Source organism: Poecilia reticulata, chromosome 9 (genome assembly GCF_904066995.2).
Source record: "Poecilia reticulata chromosome 9, P_reticulata-male-v2, whole genome shotgun sequence".
Classification (NCBI taxonomy): Eukaryota; Metazoa; Chordata; class Actinopteri; order Cyprinodontiformes; family Poeciliidae; genus Poecilia; species Poecilia reticulata.
Genome location: NC_088838.1, coordinates 3,539,506 through 3,560,747, shown reverse-complemented (window position 1 = coordinate 3,560,747; position 21,242 = coordinate 3,539,506). Strand labels below are relative to the sequence as shown.

The 21,242-nt window shown below is 42.1% G+C and overlaps 1 protein-coding gene across 1 annotated transcript in view; it reads right to left on the bottom strand.

The window, feature by feature from the left end:
* Positions 1–438: 438 nt before the first annotated feature.
* si:ch211-158d24.2 (multiple epidermal growth factor-like domains protein 9) overlaps positions 439–21,242 on the bottom strand; it is a 37,276-nt gene continuing 16,472 nt past the window's right edge. The window contains exons 3-6 of the mRNA XM_008417353.3: positions 16,285–16,424; positions 11,450–11,599; positions 4,167–4,436; positions 439–2,510 (exon numbers count right to left, since the gene is read on the bottom strand). Coding sequence (XP_008415575.2) covers positions 1,981–2,510; positions 4,167–4,436; positions 11,450–11,599; positions 16,285–16,424 — 1,090 coding nt within the window. The 3' untranslated portion in view covers positions 439–1,980. The remainder of the gene's footprint in view (positions 2,511–4,166; positions 4,437–11,449; positions 11,600–16,284; positions 16,425–21,242) is intronic.

Here is a 21,242-nt window from a genome sequence, read left to right as displayed (position 1 = left end):
GTTCCCAGTTGGCACTCTTCATCCCATCGTCTCAAACCAGCAACCTCATTCTCCTGAGACACCAACAAAGCATTTTTTTTTCTCCTCCTAATGTCTGCTTACTGGAAATGTCCCGTTTTTCAGATCATCTATGACTGTGAACCACAAATGTTTGTGCATTAATTCCCAGAAGATCAGCAGTTTCTCAGGCCAGCTTTTCTGGCACCAACAACTATTTCACATTCAGGTTTGCAAATTAAAATCTTTCTTCCTCATTCTCATTCTCATTCAGCATGTCATCCCCAGCAGCACATCTCCATGGGTAAATTGACCTGCTGACATGCGATTGGCTGATTGGATATTTTGTTTGCAAATAAGCAATATCACAGATTTATCGTAATGTATGGAGTGAATGTAAATGAGGGATTTAAATTTGAATAGTAGGAGTAACACAAGGGAAACAGTTAAACTTATTTTTATTTGAGAGTTGAGCTCTGAGTTTCAGGTCTTATTTACACAGTTTGGATTCTTGCAGTTCTGATTTCTGGGCGCTCTCAGTCCTCCGACCGTCTATGTGACAAAGTAGGAAATAAAAACAATAGAAAAAGCTGACAGCAACATCACACCCAGAGAGGGTCAGCGCTTGTTGAGTGACAGTGCACACACAGTATCCTACCTGTACAATAATCGTGCTACTATTCACATTCATCTTTACATTAAGAATTGTATTTACAGTGATCACATTAGGGAGAGAGAGCCGGTACCTGAGGAGTTACTTCCATGATTAGCTTTTACTCGTTCACCAGAATAAAAAGAGGCGCGTCCGGCCAGTGCTGGCCCAAACAACAGCAGATCCCTCAGGTCCCCGACCGGGATCGGGCGGTGACCGCACTGGTTTCACAGATCACTGCTCCCGCTGATGCAACACGGCTGGAAGTGGTCAGAGGAAGCAGCAGGCTCCATAACAACAGGATCAACACTGGAGTTGTGTTTATGTTTCAAACATCAAATGGCCTTGTCCACTGAGTCACACCACACACCCTCCACATAACTGCGAGCCATTTTTCTGAAGGATTTTTTTTTTTTTCAAACCTTTGCTGAGGTAGGCAGCAAAGAGCAGATTAAATTAGAATTTTATGGCATTTTACGCAAGCCCAAGATGTGTCACTTCCTCAGCAGTCGCGCAACACGGGGACTTTATAACAAAAAAAAAAAGGCGGCTGCTGTTTCTTTAAGAGAAACACTCCTCTTGCATGTATTCAAGTGAGCTGACACACTTTAAAAAAAGACAGGAAGCTATAAAACAAAAAGGTGAGGTCACTTCACTCAAACTTTCTCCAAAAGAGCACAAACTGTACATGGAAACATGTTGGGCGAGTAAAAAATACCGTTCAACAGCACACCGGATAAAAAACACCATGGAGGAACACGTTGGAAATGTGCAGCATTTTCTCCCAAGAATGAAACGTCAACAAATAAATAAGGACAAAATAAAAATAATTCATTAAATAACAATCGTTGTCTCAGTTTAGGATCGTTTAAAAAGTAATCCGAGTTTAACTTAAACTGCCCAGAGTTCATAAAAAAAAAAAATATATTTATATCTATGAAATGCTAGGCTCCCATAAGTCCTCTCATTGGGTTCAGGAACATCAGCTAACAGGTATATGCTTTGCACCTGTCACAATATTCCAATTTACAGAACAACAGTGCCCCCTGCAGGCTCTTGGTCACAATAAATCATGTTCTTTTTGGAAGCCTTTTCACTGTTCATCCATTTCACAATCAAAATATATCAAATAGGGCTTTCTCTCTCAGTGGGAACTTTGTATCCATTTCTCTGATCTTGGACACCATCTTTGTCCTTTCTGTCAGTTTGCAAAGAGGAACCATTTCTCCAGAGGAGCTGGTCAGACGTTAGAGAGCTTTAGATTTGGTATGTTCCAGCAGCTTCATGTCATCTGTAAATCTAGGAGTCTGATTTGGGGCTGAATGGCGGCGTTAAGCCTTGTAGTTGTTTGCCTGTGTGGTGAGAGCCAGCTGACCGTTGGGTGCCACCTCTGTGGCCTCATCCTCCAGCAGGCCGGACACGTCGGCGTTGGGGATGCTGTCGTGGTAGCTGCTGAAGCTGATGTTGTCCTCTTTCAGCTCGATGGTCCAGAAGGGGGCATTGAGCTTGCGGTTCTGGTACTCCCGGTAGGTGTACACGCCTCCCACGAAGCCCAGCAGCAGCAGCACCACCAGGATGATGACGGCCAGGATGATGATGTTGAACTGCGTCCATGAGACCTCCTTCAGGGCTGCTGTGGTGTTGTCAGTGGGACTGCTCAGGCTGGTCAGCAGGGCCTGTGTGGTGGTGGTGGTGCTGCCGCCCGAGGCGGCACTGCCGTTGCCGTTGGATCTGTGGACTGGGTTGCCTTTGGTTGCTGTGGAGGTCAAAGTGGTGCTGGTGAAAGGCGACGTTGGGGAAGACCCGCTGGATGTGGGGGTCTTGGTTGTGACCTCTGCTGGTGCTGGTATCATCCGCACTTCTGAAGAGAAAAAAACATTTTAAGCTTCAGTGAATCTTAATTCAAAGTGATGTGGCCAAAAAACCCACGATCCAGAACAAAGGCCGGGTTTCCCCTGGAAAACTTGCTAAACCAAGAACACCGTCCAAACAGAACATTTTGAGTGAAAGGTGGTGCGTCGGTTCTGCAGAGGTGCACAATGTGAAGGTGACGTGATTGGTCAGTGCGCCACCCCAAGCTTTATTCCTAGTTTAATGCTTTAAATACAAAGCCATCTTTGGTATCACTGTTTCTGGTGTATAAAATAACACTTGAAATAACAAGCAACACTTAGCCTGGTAGGTGGGGGGCAAGTAAAGCCCAGTGACCACTTGGGAAAACCTGACAAGAGTGCTGGTTCTTTTTTGTTGTTAATAAATCTGAAGATTCCCTTGACATTGTGTTTTTGTTGCTGCCTTGTGCGGCCGTTAAGTGTTCCTAATTTCCTATTCCATAACTTCCCAACCTTTAACCTGTGGGATGAAAATCTCTTTTCTATCCCTCAGGTGTTGGGTTTCTTTTAAAAATACATTTTAAAATTGTCCAAGCAAGTTTTGTCAAACACCCCAAGGTCAAGGCTAAAATATTGTGGTGAATGTCCCTTCTCTGTGGCAGCAGCCCTGATTTGGAGTAACCTTCCCCTGGATCTTCGTTCCATTACTGATCCTAACGTCTAAACATAAGACTTTTAATACTATGTAGCATTGTGTGTGGATATTGTATTGTCTTTTGTCATGTAATCTTTTTAATATAAAGGGCTTTGGTCTTCCTGGCTAGTTGTTGTTAAGAGCTAAATAAACAAATCAATCAGTCTTTAAGTTGAAGTCTTTACGTTTCAGATCACGCTATTGACGGAAGCGATGCTGCTGATGAACGCTGAGGGACCATTTTTCTCCAAAAGGACTGAGAATCCTCTGTGGGATGCCTGTGGCTTTAACGTATTTTCTAAAATACAGATAATTTTATTCATTAGTTGCAATAAGGAATCCTGTGGAGGAACTTGAATCCAATCCTGCATGTCCAACACCAGTGCGGTGCTGACTTATGAAAGAATTTTAACATTCAGTCCTAGAAGCTATACTGCAAAGTTGCATCTACATGAACCACAGAACTTGTAAAACTATGTTTTCTGACAAATGAGGCCAAAGGAAAGATGCTTGGAGAAAACAAAAAAGTCCAGGCCACAGAACCGGGGCACCTTATGGTTCATTGAGTTGACCTTGAGCTCAAGGTGAGACCATTCATCGGACACAAAGTGGGTCAGCAACAAGACAATGATCCCAAACAAAGTAACAAATCTAAAACAAATGAGATAGTTGAGTTGTTACAATGAGTCAGTCAAACTCCAGACTTCCATCTGACTCATGTACTTAAAGGAGCTGTGCAGAAACACAGTGAACGGTGATGTAACAAAGAATGTGCCTAACTTTATTCAAATAGCACCAGAGTGATTTTCTCTGAAGTTGGCTCTACCTGGTGCTGAGTAAATGGTTGAATTTTTTTTCCACTCACAACTTTTTAACATTGATTTTGTGTTTGTTTATTAAAAGTAATAATGTTAAATCTTGATTTTGTACACTTGAGATTAATAACATTAGAAGACTGTAACTAAAGCATATCCTGAGGCTCTGGCCTTACTTGGACGGGTGCAGTTATGTGCTCTGGCGTCCCCTACGAACCCGGAGGCGCACTCATGACACCGGGACCCGGCGGTGTTGTTGATGCATCTCAGGCAGCTGCCAGTTTTAGGGTCACAGAGCTCGGCGGGGCCCAGAGGGTCCGCGTTGCCGCTGCAGTCGCACGGTGCACAGGCCCCAGACACGTTGTAGAAGCCAGGGCTGCACTGGTCACAGTGTGGGCCGCTGTAGTGGGAAAGGCACCGCTCACACACGGCAGAGCCGCTGGAATCTGAACAAGGAAAGAGAGATTACCACGTCAGCTGCTGATCACTGCTTCAACCAGGAAGGCTTTCACTGATGATGCACAAGAGTCCTAAAATCAAAGGGATGGCTGTTGATTAATTAACAGAGACAATTCTAAGCAATACTTCATGAATTCATATAGATTCCTAAATGTGTATGACCATTAAAAAAAAGAAAATGTAGAAAAATACAGCAATAAGACACAATTGGGGTACTAAACCTCAACCTGAAAAGCCCTTAGATTAATGCAGTGTTTCAATGAACTTTTAATATGTGCCTTTTACCACTAGGGGGCGCAAAATGACTAGATGTGAATGTGGAAGACATGTTGTGTCTTAGCAGGTTGTTTTCTCTCAGGTATGGTCATGGAAACATGGACTGCTGCTGAGTCTCCTGAGGTCAGGTCACACCCTGCCTCTTCATTTTAATATTCTCCACCAGGCAGGCTGATTGACCCAAGCTTTAATAGATAGACGCGTAGCAAATTAAAGGGAAAAAGAAAAAGTTTGTTTCTCAAAACTATGATAGTAACAAAATGAATACAATCTGAAATATAAATGTATTAAAAATGAGAAGATTAAAACACCCAGAGGAGTGGTATATCTGAAATCATCCTCCATCATTATCCATAAAAACATCAACACACCCAATGAGGGAAGGTGTTTTGGAATCACACACACACACACACACACACACACACACACACACACACACACACACACACACACACACACACACACACACACACACACACACACACACACACACACACACACACACACACACACATACAAACCCATGCACACAGACCAGGAGCAATTCTGGAAGCCTCCACATAAAACAGATTCAAGGTTTTATGTTCATTTGTCATTAGTCTGTGTTGTTAGACTTTAAAATCAAAATGACCCCTGTTGTGTTATGAGTCAGAACACACAAAGCATAACATTCAGATTTGATGTAAATTCTGATTTTATTAGGAACTGATCTCCTTTTGACACAAGAACCATCACTGCTTTGGAACCAAGTGTCCTTTGTTTCCGAGAGTCGGCTTTCTCTCTGTGTAACATGACACTACCGCCCCTTCTAGCATGTCGGCCTGGAGATGCAGTATTAACGGCGCTCCCTGAGGGGGAAACTTTTCACCAAACATCGTCTTATTGACAATCAACCAGTGTCCAACAGGCCTGCCTTGGACCTCTGAAGGTGGTCTTGGTGGTCCTGCGGAACAAAGGGAGCAGGCACCAGGGAAACATCAATTCATCCTCCAGTTAGTCAAACGTGGAATCTAAGCCATGTTTGGAACAAGTGCTGTCTGAATTCAGCCTTCACAAGTATACACAACCAAAGTGGAGATGTTTACATACATTCACCTTCAGCATAAAGCTCACAATAAGTCAGGCTTTTGCTGTGGTGGGCTGAGAATACAGCGGACACATTCAATGAGTTTTAAAAGTAAGAATCAGGTGTGGCAGTAGGGATTTACTGTGGATTTTCTCTAAACCACACTGGTTTAAAGTAACACATATAAGCTCAATTATATGAATAGAACTTCAGCTGTTTTGTTTCTAAGAAGCTTAAAATTGGTAGATGACCAAAAGTAAAAGCGCTCTTTGGGATGTGAATGAATCCCCAGGCCAGATGGGATTTGGATTTCCTCCAGCATGTTTGTCCAAGAGTTTCCCCCCAAGAGGCAACGCTGTACCTCCAGACTGTGGCAATGGGGATGTAGGGATTTAATCTTTCTCCTTTTATAGCAAACAGCCATATGCACCTTCTAAATACAGCTTTCAGTCTTGTTCTAGAAGGTGTTTTGTAAAGAACAGTGGGGACAATTATAGGTAGCTAACAAACTAACTTGAGCTCAAATGGCTTGTCGCTTCAATGATTAGCTCAAAACTTACACCGATTCCATCATAGATCTTTCAGCTACAGATTATGTACAGAGTACTTAAAGGGTGCTTATGAAAACTTAGCCTGGCTATTACTTTCCTACACTATTTCACTCATTCAAATCTAATTTCACAGACAGCCTGGGATTTCTCCCATTCACATAAATTCCTCAGGTAGAATTCTTCCAGCCCAGTCAGCAAACAGAAGGAGAAGTTGTGAACAATGACGTGGATTTTCTGTGCTGTTTTAGAACTGTAGCCTGCCTGTAGTTTTTATAACAGCAGCAGAGGAAGTGAACGTCTGTGTTGGTCATGCTTCCCAAAATGAAATTAACATTAACAATGGCCACGTTCAGATCTGCTCTTCTCTCTGCTCTTAGTGACTGGGTAAAATTTAAAACTTCAACAGAGTCCATGACTCCAGGAAGCAATCGTTTCTCAATTGCCAGTGCCCAGACCCTCTGGATGAAGTAAAGTGTAAAATAAGGGACTGGTTTTTACCAGGCTAATGAGGACTGGGCTGTCTTATACATTTTTTTAATTTAACCTGTAAATACTGACTAATTATCATATAAGCAACATATTAAGGCTTCGTTTACACTGAGACAATCATGGCATTTTTGTTGTGATCCAGTCGCTTGTTTACACGTCTTCAGTGATCAGAGTCTCAAACACAGACACTTTTTGAAACCAGGTCTCACACTGAAACCTTTTAGAAACACCCTCCACATATTTGAAAGCACACATTCACAAAGTGCAAGAGTGTAGGGCTTATTCTACACTCATACACTCTTTGGGAATGAAAAGGTAGATGATATCATCTGGTGCATAGCCTTGTGCTGTGTTGTGCTACTTTGTCTGTTCAGTTTAACACAAACATACTGAAGTGTTAGGTGAACACTTGGTTCATCAGAGATGGATTTTTATTTTCTAAATGAGGTGAAAGTAAGTTAGGTAGAAACTAAAGGTCAAAAGCAAAAGTGCGTTTTGATTACATGCTAAAATTACAGCACCATCTAGTGCCCCAGCATGACGACTACAGCAGATTCAACGTGTCTTTGCGGTCTCATCTAAAATGTGGAACTTTTCCCTAATCAGCATCTAAAAATAATGGCAGTTTCCAGACAGCAATCTCACCTAAGAATGAGATTCCAGGTCTTAGTTAGGTTACTGCAGAACTGCAGTGTGCATTTAACTACTGGTAGTACAGAAACATACATGATAAATATCATAATGTCCCAGAAGGACCCTGACTGCACTTTGTCAGTGTACACCTTAGAAGCATTGCTCAGGAACCTTGTGAGTAAAGGCTTGTATCAAGCTTGGCTTGCTGAAACTGGCTTCCAGTCACCTATTGGACTATTACAACAGAGGCCAACAGACAACTCCTTTCACCTAAAACATAAAAACCAGTCAGAGTGGAGCTCAACCCTAAGAATGTACCTCAGATCCTCAGATACCAAATGTGAAAAGCAGACTGATCCTCTGCAACAATGTGGATCCATGATAGAACCAGTCTGCAGTGGAGCTAGACACAGAGCTATCTGGTTTGTCCTGGCCTAGTTGTCAGTCTGTCTAGTGCAGTCATGTGACTGCGCTGTATTCCAGCAGTGAGCAGTCTGCTCCTCATGATAAGCTTGATTTAACCTCTGCTGGGGGTTCAAAGGCATCAGCCTGTAGGGTTGGGTTATATAACAGAGAGAAAAAAGCTGCTGTGCACAGCACCGCATGGGGCCGGCAGGCCTGACCTGCTCCCTTATCCACCGTCCCCTGCTTTATATGACACACACACTAAAGGTCTGGTAAAGCCTGTGATGCTCTGTTTATGTAAGAGTTCCTCTCCTCTTTAGGAAAGAGGAGAGGAGGGCAGATTTCTGCTGATGTTCAGGATCAGCTGTCAGAACTGAGCCAAACTCTACCACTAGGTGAAGACACAATCATACATGGATGATTTAGTATGTGTGACCCACATTCTGTACTGGTGCAGTTCTCCACTTCACCTCTCTGAGTGTCTGCAGGGAACTAGATTCATCCACCTCAACAGGGTACATTAGCACATCTATAAAGCTCATCTATGTTTTAACGTGAAGTCAGGATTCTCCATGGTGGCGTCTTTTCATTTGTCACAGATGCCGAGGAAACCACTAATATACGACTGTTTCCCTCCACAGTCACGTAACCTACTAACGGGAACCAGGAAGGACATTTTGATCATCTCTTCCCTCATTCAGCTTCTCCTGCAGTGATGCTGTCTAAACAGAGAGAGATGCTAGCCCATCCCCCCACCCCAGTCTGTTGCTGCCTGTCTCTGAAACGGCCCAGCTGTGCTCACGCTGCCCCTGCTCAGCTCAGCCTGGTTCATGTCCCTTCCACTCCCTCCCACGTTGTGTAGTCTCCACTCGGGCCCCGAGCAGGAACCAACGCTGATCGCTCCGGTGCATCTACGGCATGGTTGTTGTCATGCAGGGAGCCACCAATCGGGGGCATCAGTAGCTGCCTATGGGAATGACTAGCTGATGCAAAGCTAAATAAAAACTGAATGGTTAGAAGACAGGGTTCACATAGAGTTTGATGCAGATTGGCTGTGATCTAAGTCACAGAGTGGTGCTGCGATGTTTGAGCCTGATGAAGTGAAACCATGAAAGGCCAGTGACACACAAAACACAACATATGGCTCCATGCCAAGCTGTAATTAGGGGGTTCTGGCAATGACGATAATCTTTAGTCTCTATTCACCTGCTTACATCATCTCCCCATTATGCTGTGTTGTGTTTAAAAAGGGAAACACTAGCAGCCTGGAGGTGAATATATGGGGTCATATGGGCAGTGTTAGAGATTGTACATTCCAGACCCAGGCACTAATCAATGATGAAAGTGAACAAACTGCTACCTTTTTTAGATAGCTGAGACTTATTATCCCCTCTATATCTATAGGAACAGCTCATCACACTCCGCTACATTAAATAGTCTTTATAACTTACCACGTTACTATTTTTGGTAATAAACTAGCATAACAATATCAAAGGCGCTATTAATTTGTCGAGTCTTGTTAGTCACACAGTACACAGCAAGAGAAAGAAAACATTGAGTAATCAGAACCATCTCCTTTAAGTGTTAGAGCAGTGATGAATTATTTAGATGATTGTTCTACAGGTCGGGCTGCACAGTGGCGCAGTTGGTAGAGCTGTTGCCTTGCAGCAAGAAGGTTCTGGGTTCGATTCCCGGCCTGGGGTCTTTCTGCATGGAGTTTGCATGTTCTCCCTGTGCGTGCATGGGTTTTCTCCGGGTACTCCGGTTTCCTCCCACAGTCCAAAAACATGACTGTCAGGTTAATTGGCCTCTCCAAATTGCCCCTAGGTGTGAGTGTGTGTGTGCATGGTTGTGTGTCCTGTGTGTCTCTGTGTTGCCCTGCGACAGACTGGCGACCTGTCCAGGGTGTACCCCGCCTCTCGCCCGAAACGTTGGCTGGAGATGGGCACCAGCACCCCTCCTGACTCCACTGAGGGAAAAAGGGTGCAAGAAAATGGATGGATGGTTCTACAGGTCCCTACATGTTGGGAAGATGTAATAACCAATCTGGAGCTCTGGCAGTGTGGTGTATTCCTGCAGGGACACACACCTTTATTCAGGTGTAAAACGAAACTGCCGTTACATTTTTTCCAAGAGATTCCCACATTACTGGTATATCTAAAAATACATCTAAACTGGATCAGAAGGTGGTAAAATTAAGCATATTTTGTGGATTATCAAAACTTTGAGGTATTGTGTTGCTTTAAATAGGCAATCTTTTTGAATAGTGAATGTACATGGGGATGAAGTGTGTTAAATCCCATTGTTGTACTGCTGCAGGACAAACTGCATTACACATGCCTGTCTAGGGTTTCTTTCTTCTGTATTTAACAAACTGGAAATGTAAATTAAATGCTCTGTACTAGAGATGGGATCTCATTCTCATGCATTCAATTGAGTTAACTGTAGGTAATAAATTAATCAGATATTAATCCAAAACTATCTACAAAATCAGCTACGTTTTCAACTTAAAAAAACAAACCTTTTTGCTGCTAAATTATTAAGTTCAACAACAAGATTTTATACTTTTTAGTTGTTCTTTTGTTTCTTCAACCATCAGGTTTATGCAAAGTTTTGTTCTAGCCACTCGGTTTTCCAGTGTTTCAGGAACTCCTGATCATTCACGGAAATCCTTTAGAAATGTGGACTGTGGATGCTGACATTAGCGTTGGTGATGTCTGTGCTGCTGCTACATGTTTAGCATTCAGATGCTATGTTAAGCTTGAACAGCTTCGCAGATAGGCTAACCGAGTGGTGGGCAACCCTGGTCCTCGAGGGCCGGTGTCCTGCAACTCTTAGATGTCTCCCTGGTCCAACACGCTTGAATCCAATAGCTGAATCACCTCATAAGTGCAGTCAGGTTCTCCAGAGTCCTGCTAATGACCTCATTATTTCACTCAGGTGTGTTGAAGTAGAGACACATCTAAAAGCTGCAGGAGTCCGGCCCTCAAGGCCTGGAGTTGCCCACCATTGGGCTAACCCCTTCTAGCACAACAAAACAATAGTATTTTCCAGTGTTCAATTAGATTGTTTCAGAAGCAGAAATGAACCCCCAGTGGGTCAAGAGATGCAGCTTTGTCGTCCATCACTGCTTGTGCGTCAGATTTACAGGCGTACCAGAAACATGGACAAAGGTTCCGGCTGGAAAAAATTTTTATCATTTGCATTAAAATTTTTTATGCGTTAAAATCTCCGTAATTAATTCATCACAATTAACGTATTAAAGTCTCAGCCCTAATCTGCACACAATCCATAAAATGGTGGTAAATTAAGATTATTTTCTTCTGAAAAAGCCCCAAAGTCATTTAATACAGCATTCATTCAGTTTGAGAAACAGAGGGGTCATCCTTAAGAAGCTAACAAAAACAGATCTCTATAAGTCATGCACTGTACCATTAATTACCTGCAGTGTACTCCTTTGTGTTGAGTGGTGTATAAAGCTAGACTCTGAAACAGCAGCAGCCAAAAGCAAACCAAAGAGTATGCAGGAACTAACTTAGACTGAGTCTGCCTAATGCTAAGAAGGAGAGCGGGGACTGACCGGTGAGACAGGTGCCGGTGGAGGTGGAGTTGGAGCAGGGGCACGGTGCACAGGCTTCGGTCGGGGCGGCACCAGGTTGGCGATAGAAACCCACCTTGCACTCCTCACAGTTGGACCCCTGGGTGTTCCCCTCACAGTTCAGGCACACTCCTGCAGGACACAGCAGACTTTATGTGAATAACTGACATTTTTCTGATTTGTGTTATAAAAATAATGAAAGTTTTTATACAAATTCCTCAATAATTTTCTGTCAACATCAGGTTTGGTGCTCCTAAAAGGAGAATCCAATTACATTAATGTATCTACAAGGAAAAAAATAAATACATGATTTCATGAAGGTAGTTCATGTTTTGTAACATCAGACTTAGCTGTGAGAAGATATCTGAGCAGGAGGGGGGTAATGGTTGGGTTGGTGGTGGGTGCTGTGGTTATATGTGTGTGTGTGTAGGCGTGTGTGTGTGTGTTTTGAAAATGTGCAGAATTCTAAACACCTGCATGAAAATATTATAATGCAGTCTGAATTCAACGCATGCCAAGTTGTTTTGTGAGTTTTCTTATCTAAACATGTACATTTTAAAATATGTTCTATGTTAAAAACATAACGTCAGCAATTGTATCTTATGCTTCTGAGCTTATGTCTCTCAGTTTGGGAACATTCAGCAGTTGCTGCTGATTAAATAGTGACATGATTGGGTTCTAATGTTGAAAACGCTCCAGGTCTTCCTTTAATCACTGTTAAGCATTTCAGCAAGTCCATCTCACAGAGTTTAAGGCAAATCCACTGACAGGTTATTTTGGTCAGTGAGCCCTCTGCAGGAAGGTGCATGTACCTTCCTCTAAGCTCTTAAATAGATTCCACAGGAACATCTGAAAGATCTAATCTTCTGTTCTTTGGAGCATTTATTTGTGTATCTGAAGTCACCAGTGACTTGGATGAGTGACGCATCACAAACCTACAGGCCAACACAAGAACCGAGAAGCTGTTCTCCATCCCAGGGTTCTGTAGATCCTCTGGGAAGAACACTTTTCTGTTGTGATGTACAACAATAACAGTAACTGCATGACTGAAAAAATAGGAGGGCATGGTTAATGCACAAAAGCTATTTACAGGAAACACAGGTGCTATTTACATAGCACCTGCAGAGGGAAGGTGCTATGAAGACATCTCATAAAGGTTTTGAGTTTCCAGTGAAATATGAAATGTTCTGCCCAGAGCAAACTTTGTTCTTGTTTTTGACAAAAATCAAATGTGTGCATCAGTTCTTGGAAAACAAGAAAACCCTTACAAAGCCAACAGCTCCTCTCACTTCTAATCATGCTATCTTGAATAGACCTCCCAATAAGGAAGCTGTAATTCAACTGGCTGTGCTTTGCTTCCATAGTATTATGGAAAAAAAAACAATACTAAGGATGCCCCAGTTGGGTTCTACATATTGGACTGGTCCCAGTCATGGTGCTTTGAAACGATCGATGGTTATAACGGCAAAATACTTTACTGATCATACCTGGTCTTCGGCTTGTCTTTACAAAAATGAACAATGATTGAGAGAAACATGAAAGGAAAGAACAATTACCTGGACAAAAAAATGACAAACTGTGACCTCTATCACATTATTGAAATTATTGAAGGAAATATCACTGTTGTGTATTTAACAGTGTCTGTGAATTATTATGCCTGCATAGTGACAGATGCAGTCATAATAATGAAGGTTGCAAAGCCATGATTCCACCTGTATCTGGACATAACAATTAGACAAAAATGGAGGAAGTTGATTCGCTGGTAATGGAAAACCTAAGGGACGTTAGTTCATGAACCTTTGTTCATTCTGAGAGTCAGAATTGGTTCCATTTATGTGAAAACAGTTGATGATAAACTGAACAATCCTGTTTGCAGCTTTAGCTGTTATGTTAGCTGGATACAAATCCCTGCAGTCTTTTCCTGAAGTCCAGAGTTTTCGGGAAAACGTTTGCACCATGTTACTGGATGAGCCGCCCTGGGGAAAGTCTGGGTCAGGTTTTAGAGGGAGCTATCAAACCTGTGCTTTGTTAATCCACAGCGCAGTGACCACTGAGCCCAGGAGAAGGCTGCAGCTCTCCATCTGCCCCTGCATTAGAACGGGAGGACATATGGCTTCTCACACTGCCGCCCCCACAACACACACTGTCCCCCTCTGCCTCTCCTCTCCATCACGCCTCTCGTTCTCTGTCTCTGCTAGTTTCTTTAAGTATCTGAGCCTGACTACTGTAAGGTGAAAATACTTTCTGCTGATGACAGGAGTCTGTTTTGTTCTCAAAGTCTGAAGTATACAGGGTGAAAAGGAGGGGTGAGTTTTCTTCCGATAATGATACTAATAATTTTATTTGTAGTGCCCTTTATGTCTCCACTTGAAATCTCACAAGGCTCATTCACATGCTGATGATGGCAAGCTACAGGATTGTAGCTGCAGCTGCCCTGGTGCAGGCTGATAGAAGCAGGGCTACAATTTTTTTGCACCATCAACCCTTCTGATCAACACCAGCAGGCAAGGTGGGTGAGGTGTTTCGCCCAGGGAAATAACCGACAAGGGCGGACGGGGAATTTAACCGGCAATCCACCTTTTGCACGGAGAACTCCTACCGCCACCATCGCCACATGTCTTCCACAGCAACAGAACCTTCTCTTGGGTTAAGCAAAGGTTGAAGAGATGTTGTAGAATCCCACAGATCTGCTCTGCAGCATCAGGCCTTCGGGACTCTGACACCATCTGGACCTGATACAGATACAGAAAAGTGGGAGAAGGAACCAAAGGGAGCAGAGCATCTCCTGATTTGATTGAAGTCAAGCTTGAAGAAGCAGAAGAGTCCATGACTGAGATGGAAGATGGAACATCTGAAGCTTGACAGGAAAGCGCAGGGTCAGAGGAGGGTGGGGTGTCTGTTCAGCCTGACTTGATGTCCACTCAGTGTGGCTGGCTCAGAGCATTCCAGTCTGGAGCCTCAGAACAACCCTGCAGGGCTGCTTCAGCTTCCTGTGACCGCTTTCTCACAGTTCTCTTACTTGTCTGAACACGGCTTGTATTCTGAGCAGAGAAGATTTTGCTTTAGAGGTGTAAAAATCCTTCATATTAGCATAACATAAATCCAATGTCTTGTTTTGTCTGGTAATGTGCAATTGTAGCATATAGAGTTCTACCCTAACTCTCTTAAATAACACTGATCACTGGAAGAGGAGACATGGAAATGTTGTCACACCACTCAGTTTTTCTTACATTTACTGACCATGAGGCTTTGAGGTAAAGGACAAAAACGAAAAGAACGTCTTGGTGAAATGTCTTCTATTTATGCTGCCTTTATATTGTTTTATATTTAAATAAACAGGTGAGGACCACTGAACACAGTGTGTACACTTCTGACAGCATGTATGTCAAAGAGAAATGGACAGCAGTTTGAGGATCTTTGAAGCTTTGATGGCTCAACAAAAATTAATTAACACATACTTTTATCACATAATCTGACTTTGTCATAATTTTTAGACAAAAAAAGAAGAAAATGTATCCTGTTTTACTGACTACATAAGACCCAAAACGAGGCACTGAAGTTTGTGGCTCTAATGAAAAGAAATGTGCAACAGTCCAAGGGGTGTGAATACTTTTGCAACACCACAACTCTAATGTATATATCTGTCTTGTACCCCAGTAGTCCCTCCAAACTCCACTTAAAGCCAGAAACTGGGAAGTAAATCCTGTAATTACCTTGGAGCTGTGGGTTAGCTGCTGGTGGAAAAAAACGTCTGTGGCTTTATCTCGGGTGTTGCTGTTCTTATACTCGTTCTAGCTTCAAACATATTTAGGCCAGGGAATATCCATTTCTATGTTCAAAAGTCCAAAAAAGTTAGAATACGCAGCACTGCCTGTCTGCAGTCAGCTGTCACAGCAAACTCACTCTTTTCATATATTCTTTTTTTTCTTTCCAAAACACACTTAATTTCTTAATTTTTCAAAACGCTTACGTTTTACAAAGTCAACACATTATTTTAACTTATTGACTGGGTAAAAAGTATGAAATCATTTAGTTTAAATAAACAATTTGCTGCATTTTTTTAGTTTAAAAATAGAAAAAATATATATAACAAAGCAGCAGGATTAATGACATTCTTTTGCAACTCTCCTAAAAAAATCAGTCTGTCAGTTTATCTGAATTGAACAGAAAAGAAAACAGGAATTCGCTATGCTACTTCAATGTTCTAACAGCAATACCCTTAAAACATATAGCTCTGTCATTTTTTTCTCTTACTGAGGACATATGGCTACAGAAAGTCTTGAGTAAGGAGCATCTTGCTCTGAGGAAGATCTTTGCACAGGGGGGAAGTTAGCAGGAACAACTGACCTTTTAACCTCTCTTGTTGACATGTCCTGCTGCTATTTCTACTCTGACATTTATATTTTGGAAAATTGTAAGTTTGTGGGATCAAACCCACATATAAGCAAATTCTACACCATTCCATGGCCTACGTGTGTAATTCAACTCATAGCAGACAGATGTCTGATCTGGATAGGGATCAGTCTCCAACAAAGGCTTTGACAGATGTATTGATGTCTAATCAAGTGCTGTTAAAATGTTTGTTCATTTTCCTCAGGTTTAGTTTATTTTTAAAGCAGGCCCTATAGATCTGCATTGTACAGCTCAGTTTTGTTTGATTGTATATTTGATTCTATCCAGAGGTTCTCGCACTGATAAAATCAAATGTTTCTACACTGAAATCTAAAAAAAATAAAAAATGAAAAATAGCCGTTCTGCCTCATTCACTAGAAAATACAAGCAATCCGGAAAAGCAAAGTCTTTCCCTCCTAACTCACCAGACTGTGGGTGGCAGTAGTTGGTGTGGTTGTTGCATTGGCAGAGCCGGCAGCCATTGTTGCTGAAGTGGAAGAAACCTGGGTGGCACTCATCACACTTGGGCCCGTACACTCCCATCTTACACGTGCAGGTCCCTGAGCTGGAAAGAAGAACAGCAGAGAAACAAACCCATCAATAAACATGGACAACCAAACCAAAACAACAACAGCCATCCTGAGGTTTGGGTGTTAGCGCTGCTGCTAACACCCACACACGCCTTCCCTGCAGACTCCAATCCTAAAACTGGCCCAAAGGTCACATTGTAGCCACCCTGTTGCTGCTTTAAAGCTGCAGTATGTTACACTTATAAAAACATATCTTTTTTTTTTTTTTACATATTTGTTAAAAATGTAATAATATTGTGACAGTATGGCATGAGACAGATAATGTGTGGGAAAAAAAATAAAGCTCCTACTACTCTCCCAGTGTTAGCTAGAAAACCAATCAGAGCCAGGAGGAGAGTCTTAGCGCTGTCAATCATGCAGTCCATTTGTTTGCCGCTGATGCCCTTCCCCCTTCCGCTCTGCTCCCACTGTGGCTTCTCTCTGTCAACAGAGCCTGTCATTAAAGCAGGCTCTGTTGCATTAATGAATTAATGCAACAGAGCATTAATGCTAAGGCTAGCATTAAGGCAGATGACACAGATAACACCTATAATAACAGATAAACAGTTTTCCTATAACAGTAAGTTGTTTCTTGACATTAGCACATTGAGCAGCAAGTTGATTGATAGAGCTAAGCTCCTCCTCCTGGCTCTGATTGGTTGTTTTTGGTTGGGAACGGTGCGGTCCTTCAGACAGCAATAAAAGCTCAGGGAGGAGGTGGATGAGATCCATCAGAATATCTGTCTCTTAAACTGTCACAATATCAAATATGGAAGAAAAAAATTTTTTTTATACAAGTTACGTACATACTGCAGCTTTAAGCATTTATCAGCTGGTCACATGATGATCAGTGGATCTCTGTGTAGGAGGGAGCGGCCCTGATTGTTGTTATCAGACAGTCATTTCTACACAGAGCTGAGAATTCTTCAGGTCTCAGATTGTGCCTTTAATTTTATGCCTGTGTAGATTTGTGGTGGAGCAGAGGAAATGATGCTGAGTCAGAAAAGTGGGGATATTTTTAGTGTAACCACTGGCTACACTAAACACTGACTCTAATGAGGAGAAAGCACAGTTACTGAAGGAAAAACACCTTCTCACAGCTCACTACAGCCTACTGCTCCACAGTTAAATTCCTGTTGGGATGTTTCCACTTTACAATGGAGGGGAAATTCATCTTTCTTTTTTTTTTTAACCTTCCTTTTTTTTTGTTTTTACCAGCAATGCAAATTGAGCTGGTGAGGCCAGGAAACTGAACAAACAGAGGTGTGGTATTTAAATGATGCTTCCCAGATTTGTCAACAGCAGACTGAACGGGAGTTGAAGAGTATGAGGATCTCAGCAGCCGTTGATAAATGACACCCATGTGTGTTTGTTTTTAGATAGCAGTCAGAGCCGCAGAGTCCTGCAGGCAAACAGAACCACGCTGCAGCAGGTATGATGACATGCAGCAGGAACTCTTGAGTCACGTGGGTCAGATCCGGTCAAACCACTTATGCCACAGCAGGTTCCTTATTTTGTTCTTCCCAACTGGAAACTTGAAAAAGCCAACTTCAGGGTTTAAAGATAAATGCCATCACCTAGGCAACAGGTGTTCTTTCTTGATGACTTTTCATTCCCATTTATATCATTTTGACTCTTTCAGAGGCAAAAAAAAACTCAGTTTTGTTAGGACCATGGGTTGTTTTGGGGTTGGATTTATTGATTCTAGTTTCATTATTATTCTGTGTTCCTTCGTCTCTTTCTTTGATTAGATCAGATTTGTTTCTGTTTCAGCTCCTACATTTAATTTTTGTGTCTAGTTATTCTTTGTAACTCTAATTTATTTATGTTAGATTTATTTTCTAGTCCTCTCTCTCTCTCTCTCTTCAGTGCATCCGTAATATTATAGAATGTTGTAACTGTGTGAAACCGCCCTCCAATGCTCAGGTAAGGTAATTTCCTAGGAAGAACACAAGACGCTACAAGCCCAGAAAATGGACTCAGAAACATAATCAGGGCACAATGACTTCCAAACAACTGACGTAAATCCAAAGTGACAGGCAGCACTTTCCAGAAGCGTGTGTGTGGGTCTTGACATAAGGAGGCCTTTGTTAAAACAACAACGCTTAATGCAAATCAGGAGGCCGGGGGCGGAGCTAAATTCAGCGATGCCGGAGACCAGGCGGTCAGCAGTCCTCATTTTCCCGGCCACACACACACACTGGAATAAACTAAATATTCATATGCTGAATCATGACCTTAATACAGACTCAGAACATCGAGCTGCAACACGAAGGACAAAAATATATGCACATATGGCCCTGTTCCCCAGTTACATCTGTCTTTGTGAACTGTGAACGTTATCAACGTCTGCAGCTCCAAACACTGGAATCAGATTAGATCTATCCTCTAACTTAAATATACCATTACACATCTGCCATGTTCAGTCAAAATATATCAATTTTCATTTTGCTCCATCCAGCCTGAACAGAAAAAGGTAGAAACGAACTGAGCCACGGGATGCTGAGCTGCCCTGAAGAGGAAGCAGAGTGTCCGTAACAGAAGCTCCACATCGAATCACCCACTGACTGCCCTGCAAAAATACAGTTTTGGTGTGGATGTTGCTGCTGTTCTAAGAAGAGTTCGAGTTAGCTGTTTCCAGAATCAAAAAGTCTTTTAAAAATTCATTCAGAAGAAGTGCAAACGTCATGAAACGTGTAGAATTTGGAAACGTTGACAGCCTTTTGACACTGGTGAACATTTTCTACAGAACACACAAATAGACCGATACAATCATCCAAAGCACAAATATAAGATTCTAAACAAATATCAACTATATGATGCTTTTGTCTTTGTTGTCCATGTTTATCACCTGCTCTCTGACTCACGCAGTGTGATGTTGCCTCAATACCTAAAATAAAATAAAAACCTGGAAAAAAAAACTGATTTTTTGGCAACATTATTCTAAAAGAGGAGCTGAAACTGGGTGAAACTTGTATTGGTAGGCTTATATTTCACTAAAACTGAATGTTGGAAAATTGGTCAAAAATCTTGGATTTGTGCAGCACACACTGATCGCTAAGTTAACAGACTCCCACAATGGTAATAGATTACAGCTCACACATAATAAAGACAAAAAGTAGGTGAGAGCCAACTGGGAGTCGACTGAGAACCACATTTGACATTCTTTGTTTGGTCTGAATCAGTCTAGATGAGCCTTCACACCTTCAGGAATGCTTCTGCTTTTTCTGATTTAGCTAACTCACAATACTCTGTAAACTGGTGGTTAGACACATCAGAAGAAGGAGAATGTATTGATCAGTATGGGGGAACCCGACACATGTCACGTGATACTATTAGCCATCCATTTTCTTAAAGTAAAACCCACGGGGGCAGTTCCTTTAAACGTGTCTATAATCATTACACAAACAGCAGGGTGCAGAGATTCAGAAATTCCAATGCAAGATTTCACCAAGACAGTCAATTTAAAGCTTAAAAAAACAAAAACAGATAGGGTTTCTGCCTTGTCAGCTTCGAGATCACCTGAGGTCTCAGGTCAGAAGGGCAGACAGTAGAAGGCTCCAATAACAGCGCACAATGCTGACACAAAAAGAGTTTCCTGGTTTTAGTGACCACTATGCTGGACAAACCACTCCTGAAAGATTTTGATGTGGATTCTAAATCAATATGATCCAGCTACGTTGGCTACAAAGAATACAGGTGAATATGTAGTTATGCCTACAGATCAAATCTGTCCATTTCAGTCCACCCTGGTCCTCCACTCGTCCTGCTTCCCTCTGTCAGGGATCTGCAGCCACACACAATATAAATAATCCCCTCTGAAGAATAAATGGGAATTAAAATCACAGAACAACATCGTTGAACTTTGAGCCCATAAGCCATTCTAAGCAGCCCTGCGTTCTGTGGACGGAGGCCTACGGAAACGTCCCGTACACGGAATGTGGAAGTTGGTTTGGTCCAAGGTTTAATCGGATGAATCCAGTTAAATCCTGATTTATACCAGTCCACTCAAACCAACTAGAGAGCTGATGGACATTATCTGCCTTCTAGTGGCTGGACTGTAGGAGTTAAATAGATTTTGACTCCTAAACAGGCCAGCTGGTTCTAAGGACTTGTTTATTGCTTTCATTGGTTTCATTGGTACATTGTTATTTTTTATGACAGAATGTGGCAATGGATTTTATGACACTTTCTTATGTACTTCTATTTTTTTAAAAGAAAGAGTTTGGGAGTTGATGCATGGACATCATGAACAAAGTCTGCATGTCCTTCATGCAAAAAAACGAAAAGAGACCGTAATTATGATCACATTTACCAAATAATAAATGTTCAAAACCTTGTATGGACTCCGAGAAATGTTTTTGTGTTTCAAGATATTTTTCTCCTGACTCTGTTCTGTTCTAATTTGACTTTTTTATAGCTTGTGTTGAAGCCTAAAAGCAACCAGGGTAGCAACAGCTGATCTACAAATTACACCAAGACTGGATGGTTGTTTCCTTTGTGACAAGCAAAGAGAATCACATTAAGTTTTGGAGGCATTCAATAACACCCAGAAAGCATTTTCTGATCATTTGATCAATTCAGATATAATTGATCCCCCACACACAGTATGTTGTGGGGGAAGGGTGTGAGCAGCAAGTACACAAGGACCCTCCTACTGGCTCTGATTGGTTGTTACTGACCGGGAGGCAGGAGCAATGTAATTTTGCAGATGGCAGTAGAACCACTGGGAGCAACCAGAGGAGTTTGATTATTTTCACACATTATATGTGTCTTATTTTTTACTGTGACAGTTTTAACTAATGTGTTTTTCT